Source organism: Garra rufa, chromosome 17 (genome assembly GCF_049309525.1).
Source record: "Garra rufa chromosome 17, GarRuf1.0, whole genome shotgun sequence".
In the NCBI taxonomy this organism is placed as follows: Eukaryota; Metazoa; Chordata; class Actinopteri; order Cypriniformes; family Cyprinidae; genus Garra; species Garra rufa.
Window position 1 is genome coordinate 4549020 of NC_133377.1, and position 12941 is coordinate 4561960.

A 12941-nucleotide genomic window follows, 5' to 3' on the forward strand; every position below is an offset into this window, starting at 1 on the left:
CAGGAAACACGAATGGTTTCTCGGGTTAGTTAGTTATGCCGGTAGAAATATTTCTCTAGCACATAAAAAGAAGGCAGTGCATACTGACATACTGACTTTACTAATCACCGTGCACTCTTACAACTCTGTGAATTTCAGTTCTTATCAATCATGCAGGTGACTCGAAGTCAGATATCGCTGTTTCTTTGCCTACTATCATGCTTATCATCTATCGGGACGCGATATACGTCCGACTGGACCAGTTTAGACTCCAGACCTCTGCCTGAATGGTACGACGAGGTGAAGTTCGGGATCTTCGTTCATTGGGGAGTGTTTTCAGTGCCCGCGTTCGGCAGCGAGTGGTTCTGGTGGAACTGGAAGGGCACACAAAACCCCAGCTATATCCAGTTCATGACCCAAAACTACCCGCCTGGATTCAGCTATGCCGACTTCGCTCCTAATTTCCATGCTCAGTTTTTTGATCCCGACGAGTTGGCTGATATCTTCTCCGCTTCAGGAGCAAAGTATACTTAAGATATAGGTTTGCAGTGATGCTTACTGTGTTTGTTCTACATATTTAAGCTTTTGTTTGTCGTTTTGTGCAGATATGTGGTCTTCACATCCAAACACCACGAAGGCTTCACAAACTGGGGGTCCCCGTACGCCTGGAATTGGAATTCTGTTGATAATGGACCTCACAGGGATCTTGTTGCAGATTTAGGCACTGCGATAAGAAAGAGGTAAACCAGAAATTAACCTTCCCATTATAAAGGGATATTTGACTTGGAAGTTTTTTTTTAAACCTTTGTAATGCCATTTTTTTAACTGTATTCAATGCATGTTATTTTTTGTGACAGTAAAAATGCAGATGTATTTTTTCACAGTTTTTAATTAAACTATAAAGTAAATTAAAATAATGCAATACAATCAGGAAAAATAAGTTACCAGTCAAATGAAATCAGCAACAATTCACCTTTGCATGGCACAGAAGAGCACAAATGTGGCATTAAGGAATATTTACAGATTCTTTTGACAAGATTCAGAGGTGGCATTAATGCATTTCATAATAAGACGTTTGAAAATAGAAAATTAAACGATTTAAATGACTTTAAAAAATAAACTTAAACCGCCAGTAGGTGACAGTAAGTTTTAATCTTTGTGACAGAATAATTAATTCAATTGACTTTATTTCAAAGCTTTTTTTCACTGAAGAAAAAAAACACTGACTGTATCTGAACAGCTGGTTTGTTTCGGTGGAGATAGGCTCAACACAGCAGATGGGTAGAAAAAATAACCCAATATTTAATAACCCATTAAAACAAATTACCCAGCAGCTTAGTTACAGAAAAAATACCTAGCACCTGGTTAAAAAATATTAAAAATAACAACAAGCTGAACCCAGCATTTGGGTAAAAAAAAAAAAACTGCATTTTTAGTGCAGAAAAATGTCTTGGGTACGGTGTACATTTTAGGACATCCTCAGGCATCAAACAAAAAGCCATCAGACGAAACAGACTCAGATTAAAAGGCATCAGACAAAAAGTCATCAGACGAAACAGACTCAGATTAAAAGGCATCAGATAAAAAGTCATCAGACGAAACAGACTCAGATTAAAAGGCATCAGATAAAAAGTCATCAAGCAAAAAGGACTCAGATTAAAAGGCATCAGACAAAAAGTCATCAGACGAAACAGACTCAGATTAAAAGGCATCAGACGAAACAGACTCAGATTAAAAGGCATCAGACAAAAAGCCATCAGACGAAACAGACTCAGATTAAAAGGCATCAGACAAAAAGTCATCAGACGAAACAGACTCAGATTAAAAGGCATCAGACAAAAAGTCATCAGACGAAACAGACTCAGATTAAAAGGCATCAGATAAAAAGTCATCAAGCAAAAAGGACTCAGATTAAAAGGCATCAGACAAAAAGTCATCAGACGAAACAGACTCAGATTAAAAGGCATCAGACAAAAAGCCATCAGACGAAACAGACTCAGATTAAAAGGCATCAGACAAAAAGCCATCAGACGAAACAGACTCAGATTAAAAGGCATCAGACAAAAAGTCATCAGACGAAACAGACTCAGATTAAAAGGCATCAGACAAAAAGCCATCAGACGAAACAGACTCAGATTAAAAGGCATCAGACAAAAAGCCATCAGACGAAACAGACTCAGATTAAAAGGCATCAGACAAAAAGCCATCAGACGAAACAGACTCAGATTAAAAGGCATCAGACAAAAAGTCATCAGACGAAACAGACTCAGATTAAAAGGCATCAGATAAAAAGTCATCAAGCAAAAAGGACTCAGATTAAAAGGCATCAGACAAAAAGCCATCAGACGAAACAGACTCAGATTAAAAGGCATCAGACAAAAAGTCATCAGACAAAACAGACTCAGATTAAAAGGCATCAGACAAAAAGACATCAGGTGAAACGGACTTAGTGTGGCAACACGCACACGGTTAGGAACAAGCAAAATGGTGTGGAACGTCATTTTTTTCTGGACTTTTCACTATACTGAATAATTCTGTGAAAATGTTGGTTGAATAATAATATCCAGCAAGATGTATCCATTACTTTCAAATGCATTATTTTAGCACATTGTCATTCTGACTCCACTAAAAGCAATGGTTGTTTTGTTATAAACATATTTTTTTTCTTTGTAAATTTTAACAAACCGAAGTTTCTTGTTTTTTTTTTAAGAATTAAACAATTATCTAAACACTATTTAAGAAAGCAAGAAGAACTATTTCATTGTTTCATTAAATGGTAAACTAATTAAATTGTACAGTGTATGTTTAAAACGTGTATAATATTGCATGTTGCCAAATAGTACTAGTTACCCTTACTTAAAATACCCATGGTTTAGCTTCAAATAAAACTGTGGTTATACAAATGATAATCAATACATAAAAAAAAGATTCTATACTTTCACTATAGTAAAACCATGGTTAATTTTTAAAAGGTTAAGTTTGTCCGTCCTGAGTCTGTTAAACCTGATGTCTTTTTGTTTGATGCCTTTTAATCTGAGTCCGTTTCGTCTGATGCCTTTTATTCTGAGTCCATTTCGTTTGATGTCTTTTTGTCTGATGCCTTTTATTCTGAGTCCGTTTCGTTTGATGTCTTTTTGTCTGATGCCTTTTAATCTGAGTCCGTTTTGCTTGATGACTTTTTGTCTGATGCCTTTTAATCTGAGTCCGTTTCAATCAATGACACCTGACACCTGATGTCGTTTTTCCTGAGACCTGAAGCCTTTCAGTCTGAGGCACGATGCCGTTTTGTCCTGTGACTGACGACTTTTAGTCTGAGGCATGACACCTTTTTGTTGTATGGCTGAGGTCTGAGTCCTAAAATGTACACTGTACTTGGGTTACCCATGTAACCATGGTTCCCCAAGAGGGAAGGAGACGCTGTGTCCTGGTGGACACTTTGGGGAATGCAGCAGCATGACCCTGTGCCTGAAGTATGTGTTACAAAATACAATCCTATTGGTTCACATTGCCTGTCAAGTCATAAGCGGGTACCCAAAAGTATAAAAGGCTGAATACCTGCTGAATACTTCACCAACATTTTCAAAATATGTTGGTGATGTATTCAGCAAAAAATACCCAGCATCTGGGTACAAATATTAAAAACAAGCCAATAAAATGACCCAGCAGGCTGAACCCAGCATTTGGGTTAAAAAAAAAAAATACCCCGGGATTTTTTAGAGTGCAAAAAAACTATGAGATTTTAGAGTGTACATTCATGTATTCTTATTGTTTTTAGTATTTTTTTCTTGAGTTGTATAAAAAAAAGTGTATTTATTTTGCAGTAACAGTAGAAATGTTTAATATCATTGTAGTAGCTGTAGTTTAATAAAGTAACTTTGTATTAGGTCTCTGCATTATGGACTCTACAGCACACTGTATGAATGGTTCAATCCCCTCTACCTGAGTGACAAGCAGTCTGGTTTCAAGACCCAGCAGTTTGTTGAAAAAAAAGTCATGCCAGAGCTCTACAATCTGGTCAACAGGTAAATTACATCAGTCACATAATGATACAAAACGAGAACAAAGAGCAATTGTTTATGACATAGGCCTGACTTGTCTGTTGTATTTGTCTGTGCAAACATCAACCATTACAGTTATATATGGTGTGACATTTATGAAAGATAACTGGTGTTGGTTTTGATGATTCAGGTACAAGCCAGACTTGATTTGGTCAGATGGGGACTGGGAAGCACCTGACACTTATTGGAACTCGACAGGATTCCTATCCTGGCTCTACAATGACAGTCCAGTCAAAGTGAGATCATTGCATCATGAATAAAATTGTTCTTATTTTAAAACTGTAATTCAGATCATAATGGCTGTATTATTTCACTTCTTACAGGATGTAGTGGTGACCAATGACAGATGGGGGGCAGGCTGTTCTTGTAAACATGGAGGTTATTACAACTGTGCTGACAAGTTCAATCCTGAACAGCTGCCCAATCACAAGTGGGAGAAATGCCAGTCAGTGGACACAAAATCATGGGGGTATCGGCGAAATATGAAGCTATATGAACTGATGGATCTACCATCCATTATAAAGGTGGGGTGTGCTGTTAATAGGCAAGAGTTCTTAATTAAAATATATGGATACAAGCTTATACGTTTATATGGTACCTAATGACTCTTATTTATTGTGAGCACAGGACCTGGTCTACGTGGTGGCATTAGGGGGGAATTATCTGTTGAATGTAGGGCCCACAGCAGACGGCACGATGGCACCTGTCTTTGAGGAACGTCTCAGAGGAATTGGAGCCTGGCTGCAGGTCAACGGTGAAGCCATCTATGCAACTAAGCCTTGGAGAGTTCAGACTGAGAATGCTACTGTTCCTGTCTGGTGTGTTGATGTTTTTAAACTTCCTCTTATCTGTCTGTGCCTTACACTTTAATTGAAAGAAGCTGACCTAGTATGTACTTACCCATGAACTGATCATGTGGTTGTCATAAAAGATTTGAATACTTCTCGGTCTGTTTATTAGCAGCCTGGATTCCTGTGAGCTGAGTTAATCATCTTCTTGCTTCCTTCTGTGCCTGTTCCTAGACTCTTAGTTAGCACGCTCAAACATTTTAGTGTTCTAAATTTGTTTTCAATTCCAGGTATACGTCAAAAAACAACACTGTGTATGCGATCTTCACCTCCAATCCCATGCAGGACACCTTTACACTTTCCACTCCCAAAACCTCTAGCAATACAGTGGTAAATATTTATACATTAATGTGAATTTAGAATAAAATGTATTTTTATTGCATTCAAAAAACATGCATTTCATCTCTGTTCAGGTGACTTTGTTAGGGAACTCTATGCCTTTGAAATGGGCTCCTCTGCATTCAACAGGACTGACCGTTATGATGCCTGATCTTCCTTTCTCACCTGCTGAAGCCTGGACCCTTATGCTGGATGGGGTGGCCTAACAATGTTAAAATTATTTAGTAGATTTTAATAAATTTAAATGATTTTAAGAATGTTTTGTATAAATGTTTTAAGGTTTTTGTATAAATCAAGTTATTTTTTAATTGTATTTGATTGCTCAATAAAACTGACCAACTGAATGAAACTATTTTTATAGTCCTAATTTGATTCATTGTGTAAAACACCTTGGAAAGGTAATGCTCGTGTTATTTAATTTGCTTGGTTAATAAGTGTTATGAGTACTATGTCTGTTGCAGAGGTGTAATGTAATGAAACTGAAACTAAAAGCATGCTGAACTGATTTTTGTTTAGGTTACAAAAAAGTTGTGGTTTTATTTATATTTATTTAAACGATTAATGTGCATTATTTGTAGACTATATACGTTACTTTAGCAGCTAACCAACTTTCTAAAGTCATATTTCCTTTATTCCGTTGCAGGTAAGTCATGTGCTGTAGTCACATGCTATATGTCATATGATAAACCAGGAAATAAAAACCTGTTGTCGGCAGAACTGTTTAGTGTATATACTAACCTTGCTGATCACGGTCTGTTTAGTTGAGATCAATCATGCAAGTGACTCGGAGTCAGATATTCCAGTTTCTTTGTCTACTGTCCTGCGCATTAACTATCGAGACGCGATATACGCCCGACTGGACCAGTTTGGACACCAGACCTCTGCCTGAATGGTACGACGAGGCGAAGTTCGGAATCTTCGTTCACTGGGGGGTGTTTTCAGTGCCCGCGTACGGCAGCGAGTGGTTCTGGTGGAACTGGAAGGGCGCACTAGAACTTAAATATATCCTATACATGATCAAAAACTACCCGCCTGGATTCAGCTATGCCGACTTCGCCCCTGATTTCCATGCTGAGTTTTTTGATCCCGAGGAGTGGGCTGATATCTTCAAGGCTTCAGGAGCAAAGTATGTAGCTCTTCAGAGATGGGTTTGCAGTGTTGCTTCCTAAGTTCTTGATATTTATGTTTTTGCTTGTTTGTCATTCTGCGCAGATATGTGGTCTTCACATCCAAACACCACGAAGGCTTCACAAACTGGGGGTCCCCGAACTCCTGGAATTGGAATTCTGTTGATAATGGACCTCACAGGGATCTTGTTGCAGATTTGGGGGCTGCGATAAGAAGGAGGTACTGTAGGCTATTGTGTGTTTTCACTTTTGCAGACCTAATTGTAACCAAGGCTGCATTAACTTTTCAGCGCGGAAATAAGCCACTTCCTTTTTTCCAGCGGGAAAAAGTTACACAACATATATATACATTACTACATAAGGTTACCTCATCTTACAACAAAAATAAATGATGTAACTATTACATCACTTACGCTAGCTTTTTCTAGCTTATCTTAACTGTTGTTCTTTAAAGAAATGAAAGAATTATAATTAAAAAAAAAAAAATCTGTGGAAAACAATCTATTTGGTACAATTAACATTTTTACATTATGTATGTGATATTTTTCTAAATGGAGCACATTTTTAAACCTATATCTATTTAATCAGGTATTCGTATAATTTAATGAAAACCTCAAAAACAGTTTACGAAACTTTAATACACCAAAAAATAATACGAATAATGTTGTTTCTGACTCCTCTTTACAAAAACAACATAACAGAGAAAATCCTTCCTTAAATCATTGGGGGTAATACTGATTTATTATTTTTATTTATTATTATTATTATTATCATTATTATTAGACTTTATTTAGAATTACATAGTATCAGAAAATACAATTAACACATTTTTTAAATAATATTTGGTGATAAATTTATCTAAAATAAAATCACAAATTCTGTAACCATTTACAGAATAATTGAATGAGTCTGTAATATATTTTTTTTCCATAATTCAACAAACAGTTTGATTTATTCATGATTCTTGTTGATTATTGATTCAGAATGTGGAGATCTGTCTTATGTGTTAAAAACCGAGCAATATACAATCTTTTTCTTGATAATTATTGATATTCGCTCTTCAGAGAATCTTTGTGCACTGGTTTGGTTCTAGTCGAGTAAACCTAGGACTACTTCAAAAAAGTAGGTTTTAAAAAAAAATGCAAAATACCCAAAAAACTTTGCCAGGGTGACGGACAAATCCAAGGCCTGTGTTTTATCCGGGAGAGACAAGGTTTCCAATAACATAAGACAGTTAAGTGGTGTGAGTACTACCATTCCTTCCATGTTCAAGTCTCTATGAATTACTGTTTGGTCTGCCCGATTAGATTTTACGTGGAGATTGCTGCTCCTTGGCCACTCTAACAATTACAATAGGGTTTCAGCGCTGCACGCTTGAACCCCTAATAATATGATGATATGAAAGTCCTGCACATTCAAGTAAAATGAAAAAAGCCATGCCTGTTTTTATGTTAGTCTTTCCCAGTCTATACTTTTTTTCCTGACTTTTGAATTTTGTACTGTATATTAGGTCTCTGCATTATGGACTCTACAGCACACTGTATGAATGGTTCAATCCCCTCTACCTGAGTGACAAGCAGTCTGGTTTCAAGACCCAGCAGTTTGTTGAAAAAAAAGTCATGCCAGAGCTCTACAATCTGGTCAACAGGTAAATCTGCATCAGGCTGGATAATGAAGAGCAGTTGTTTATGACATAAGTCTGACTTGTCTGTTGTACAGTAATTGTTAACAGTCTACATATATAGTGTGACATTTATGAAAGATAACTGATGCTTTTGATGATTCAGGTACAAGCCGGACTTGATTTGGTCAGATGGGGACTGGGAAGCACCTGACACTTATTGGAACTCGACAGGATTCCTATCCTGGCTCTACAACGACAGTCCGGTCAAAGTGAGATCATGGCATCATATTTTTATTTTAAAACTGTGTCTCAAATTATAGTTCAGATCATAATGGCTGTATTATTTCACTTCTTACAGGATGTAGTGGTGACCAATGACAGATGGGGGGCGGGCTGTTCTTGTAAACATGGAGGTTATTACAACTGTGCTGACAAGTTCACTCCTAAACAGCTGCCAAACCACAAGTGGGAGAAATGCCAGTCAGTGGACACGCAATCATGGGGGTATCGCCGAAATATGAAGCTAAGTGATCTGATGGATATACCAACCATTATAAAGGTGGGATGTATTGCTAATAGACAAAATTTCTTGACTTGATTTTACCAGATTCTACACAAATGCAACTCTCATACTGTATGTTGTGACTACAGGACCTGGTCTACGTGGTGGCATTAGGGGGGAATTATCTGTTGAATGTAGGGCCCACAGCAGACGGCACGATGGCACCTGTCTTTGAGGAACGTCTCAGAGGAATTGGAGCCTGGCTGCAGGTCAACGGTGAAGCCATCTATGCAACTAAGCCTTGGAGAGTTCAGGCTGAGAACGCTACTGTTCCTGTCTGGTGTGTTGATGTTTTTAAACTTCCTCTTATCTGTCTGTGCCTTACAGTTCCTTTTTTTAAAAAAACGTTCAGAACCTCCTGTTGTGGTTGCAGTGAAAAAGTGTCATCTGGAGACCATGATGAGTATATAGGAGCTATGTGAGAAAGTTATAGTTTAGGATGCATAGGCCACTGCTTAAAATTATGACTTTAAAAGGATAGTTCTCCCAAAAATGAAAATTCTGTCATTAACTTCTCGCCCTCATGTCGTTTTAAACCTGTATGACCTTCTTTCATCTTCGAAACAGAAATTATGATAAGTCAGAGAGCTCTCAGATTTTATCAAAAATATTGTAATTTGTGTTCTGGAGATGAATTTACGGGTTTGAAACAATATAATTTTCATTTTTGGGTGAACTATCCCTTTAAAGCCAACCGTAAGAGCCCATTAACTGTTACGGCCTTGATAAACGATCATATGATGATTTGATTGTCATTAACAATTTGAATACAGGTTTCTTGTGAGCGTAGTCAGCAGTAGTTTTGCTTTCTTCTTAGCTTGTTTCTGCAGTCTCAGTTTAGTCCTAGTTAACATGTGGTGTGGTTATATTAAAGCTGTGGATAATTTATTAATTTTGGTATTTTAAATTTTCCTTCAATTCCAGGTATACATCAAAATACAACACTGTGTATGCGATCTTTACCTCCAATCCCATGCAGAACACCTTTATGCTTTTAGCTCCTAAAACCTCCTACAACACAGTGGTAAATATTTATTAGTTCATCAAATGTGTTTTTTGATAAAATATAAATGAAATATCTGTATTTATGTTGTATCTCTGTTCAGGTGACTTTGTTGGGGAACCCTGAGCCTCTAAAATGGGCTCCTCTGCAAAATTCAGGACTGCTTATTGTGTTGCCTGATTTGCCTTTCACACCTGCTAAAGCCTGGACCCTCAAGCTGGATAAGGTGGCCTAAAGCCATTAAAACAATTTTGTAGATTTTAATGACACTCTCAGGGATGTGATTTTTATTTTTGTTGCCTAAATATTGTCCTACTTACCTTAAGTATGGCACATGTGAATGGCCTATAATAGTTACCTAACAAACTGTGAAATGCTGTATTTATAAGTGCATCTGAATGAATGGATTACTCCCAACGTAGCAGTTGTGTGCGGAAAGCCCTTAGCATTTGAAAACACAACATGTGACAACCATCTCCCAAACTTTTTAATTCGAAATCAAAGCATCCATATGTATTAGCGTTGTAATTTTGATGTTCTGTAAAATTATTATTAATAATAATACTCTGGTTTTTAAATTTTGCAGAATGTTATTATTGCAATAGTAATATATTGAGGGCCCAAGACCTAGGGGCCACAATAATTTTTTTTTTTATTTTTTTTTTGCCCTCTGACTATCTGGGGCTTTTGGGGGGCCTTAATATGCTCAAAAACTCTTAAATTAAAGTTGAAATCTGTGGGCATCAGGGAAACAGGAAGTGTTTTATAACTTAATAATACAGTTAATAACTTAATCATAAGGAGTCAAAAAATAGTGCCACCAACTGACAGCAGGAAGTGTGTCATTTTCAAAATGCTTTGAAATCAGACTATTTTTACCCGATTTGCTTTAAACTTTATCAGAAAAATATCAAAATACAGCAGATGTAAAACGGGATTTTTAAAAAGGGATTTTTAATATAATAAATGCTTTTGCCATGGCAACATTTCAAACTTGAATTCTTTCTAATTTACAGTCATTAGCTACGACCCACAGAATGTCGGCTATTTTGGTTTAAATGTGTATTTTTGCATACTCATCCTAGGACAATCATGCAATTCAGGCCAAAGATGCTAAATTGCAAACGATTTTGAAAATCTTGAACATTGTTGCTATGGTGATTTAAGAAAAACATTAATTTTCTTATCTTTTAAAGTGCTTTGCTTAAACACCTCAAAACATTAATTTTGAGGAATTGTGCCTAACTTTATGAATTTTCGATGCTCTTGGGTCTAATGTATTAAAAAATATCAGACATTTTAGCTGTACTGGTAATATAATTTTATATAATTGTTTTACAAATGCTTAAAGATCATCAAAATATTTTTTACAAAAATGATTAATTAAAAGTTTTAGTAATACTTCACAATAAGGTCTCACTTGTTAAAATTAGGTAATGCATCAACTAACATGAACTAACAATGAACAACATATTTTACAGTATCTATTCATGTGTTAATGTTAGTCGATCAAATTTTAGTTCATAGTGCATTAACTAATGTTAACAGATACAACTTTTGATTTTAATAATGTATTAGTAACTTTTTAACCTACTATTAACTAAGATTCATACATTCTATATATTGTACATGTTAATTAATATAGTTAATTATTATTAACAACTGAAACCTTATTGTAAAGTTTTGCCGAAGTCTTACATATTGTTCCCTTTGTGTGCGCATATCTATTTCACTCTCTTGATATTCCAGAGTAAGACTTTCATTGCTGTAAATCCAGACTGCCAGAGGGTTACTGTAAATGCATACTATATATTTTCCTGATGCCACCGGGGTGTCGGTGGCACTGGGGGCTTGGGCCCGTCATCGCTGCTAGCAGCTTTCTCCTTCGCTGATTACATGACTGAATCTTGTAATGAATTTGTTTTTTTGTAAGTTTTGTATAAAGTTTTCATTGTATAGAATTTGGTTGCTCAATTAAAATGACCAACTGAATGGCACATCAGATGCAAATTTCAATTTCATATTGTTATGCTGTGTTCCAGACAACTCAAAATTCAGATTTTTCCCACCTCCTGCTTGGAAATAATGTCTAGAATGCCACTTAAAGATTAGTCAACCATGAATGTTAGTGTGGAGCCCTTCTCAAAACGAATGGCAGCGCTTTTTTTTGCCACAAAAAAATGAATTGCTCTGTGTCATGGCGGTATCATGAGGTCAATATGTTAACGTGAGGTGATTGACTGGAACTCACATTGACTGGAGGTTTGAAGTAGAGGCTGACATTTTTTCGGGAATCCCACGGGTCACGGGATTCCTGTGGGATTCCCGCGGGATGGGAGTCATCTTTGCTATTAATCACGGGATTGGGACGGTAGGCTACAGGATAAAATATTAACGGGAGCAGACGGGAGCGGGAATCAACCAATAGGAAAGACGACAAAAAAAAGAAAAAAGGAAATGTAGCAGAATAGTAGGCAGATTTTGGGACATACTACTTCGTCTTTCACTGTTTAAACTGCCCTGTTAGTTAACATCATCTACATTTGGTTAAATTTGATTTCCTACCATATTAGAGAGAAATGAAGAGGCATTTTCTTTCGGGAGTCTTTCATGCCGAGAACTCTGCTCGTGTTTGCATAATGATGAATTTAAAAAGTTAATGACCAAACCTATCATTATAAAATTTCATAATGTTGCTGCACATGAAATATAACACGGATAACATTAAATAAATATTTTTTATTAGGTTACACATTGATTATTTATCACTTAAACCCCTTTCTCTACTTGTCCGTTGGTCGAGCATATCCGCCATATTTGTAGTTTTTTAACACTTTTTATGCGTGTTTGTAGTTCTAATCAAATTCTCGTTCACCTCACAAAGTGTTGTGGCCAATATTAGCCATTAGAGTGCGCATTGATCTGCACTTCAAATTCTGAAGTTAAGTAGTATAGACCATCCGGGAAACTTTGGAATACTTTTTTAAAACATACTACGATTTGGGACATACTAATTCTATTTTCGAACACTATTTAGGACAGATAGTATGCAAATTGGGACGCAGCATATAAATGTTTATAAATGTAAACTATAAATGTATTGTTTACTCAACAAAAAATTTGTAAAATGCAGCTTTATATGTTGTTTGGGTTTATTAAACTATTGTAGACATGGTGTGTGAACTACTGTTTTCTTTTATTTGCTGTCTCCGGTTTCTAGATTTTCTCCAGAAAATCTAGAAACAGGGGCTCAGCAGCTGGTCTAAAACAGGATGGGAAGCAGGTAAAATCATATGTATTACCTAAACACTAAATGAAGAAAAAAATATATGGGAGCGGGAGTCATTTTAAACGGGAGCGGGATGGGAGTGGGAGTCATTTTACCGGGAGCGGGATGGGAC

General features: G+C 36.5%; 2 protein-coding genes across 2 annotated transcripts; both read left to right on the plus strand.

Annotated features, from left to right (window-relative positions):
- Positions 1 to 8: 8 nt before the first annotated feature.
- On the plus strand, positions 9 to 5576 carry LOC141289824 (tissue alpha-L-fucosidase-like). Its single transcript, XM_073822015.1, has 8 exons — positions 9 to 503; positions 585 to 719; positions 3864 to 4001; positions 4168 to 4273; positions 4361 to 4561; positions 4665 to 4855; positions 5116 to 5215; positions 5299 to 5576. The coding sequence occupies exons 1-8, from the start codon at positions 151 to 153 to the stop codon at positions 5428 to 5430; spliced, it is 1356 nt and encodes a 451-aa protein (XP_073678116.1). The 5' UTR covers positions 9 to 150; the 3' UTR covers positions 5431 to 5576.
- Positions 5577 to 5925: 349 nt separating this feature from the next.
- Positions 5926 to 11537, plus strand: LOC141289534 (tissue alpha-L-fucosidase-like). The gene is made up of 8 exons (XM_073821647.1): positions 5926 to 6350; positions 6437 to 6571; positions 7862 to 7999; positions 8139 to 8244; positions 8334 to 8534; positions 8627 to 8817; positions 9462 to 9561; positions 9644 to 11537. Exons 1-8 carry the CDS (start codon positions 5998 to 6000, stop codon positions 9773 to 9775), a joined length of 1356 nt encoding a protein of 451 aa, XP_073677748.1. The 5' UTR covers positions 5926 to 5997; the 3' UTR covers positions 9776 to 11537.
- Positions 11538 to 12941: the final 1404 nt, after the last annotated feature.

Bases quoted from the DNA above. Each gene is read 5' to 3' on its own strand.
- LOC141289824 (XM_073822015.1), top strand. From the start codon at position 151: ATGCAGGTGACTCGAAGTCAGATATCGCTGTTTCTTTGCCTACTATCA. The intron at 720-3,863 runs GTAAACCAGAAA...ACTTTGTATTAG, and splicing joins GGCACTGCGATAAGAAAGAG to GTCTCTGCATTATGGACTCT. The intron at 4,856-5,115 runs GTGTGTTGATGT...TTTCAATTCCAG, and splicing joins AATGCTACTGTTCCTGTCTG to GTATACGTCAAAAAACAACA.
- LOC141289534 (XM_073821647.1), top strand. From the start codon at position 5,998: ATGCAAGTGACTCGGAGTCAGATATTCCAGTTTCTTTGTCTACTGTCC. The intron at 6,572-7,861 runs GTACTGTAGGCT...ACTGTATATTAG, and splicing joins GGGGCTGCGATAAGAAGGAG to GTCTCTGCATTATGGACTCT. The intron at 9,562-9,643 runs GTAAATATTTAT...ATCTCTGTTCAG, and splicing joins AAACCTCCTACAACACAGTG to GTGACTTTGTTGGGGAACCC.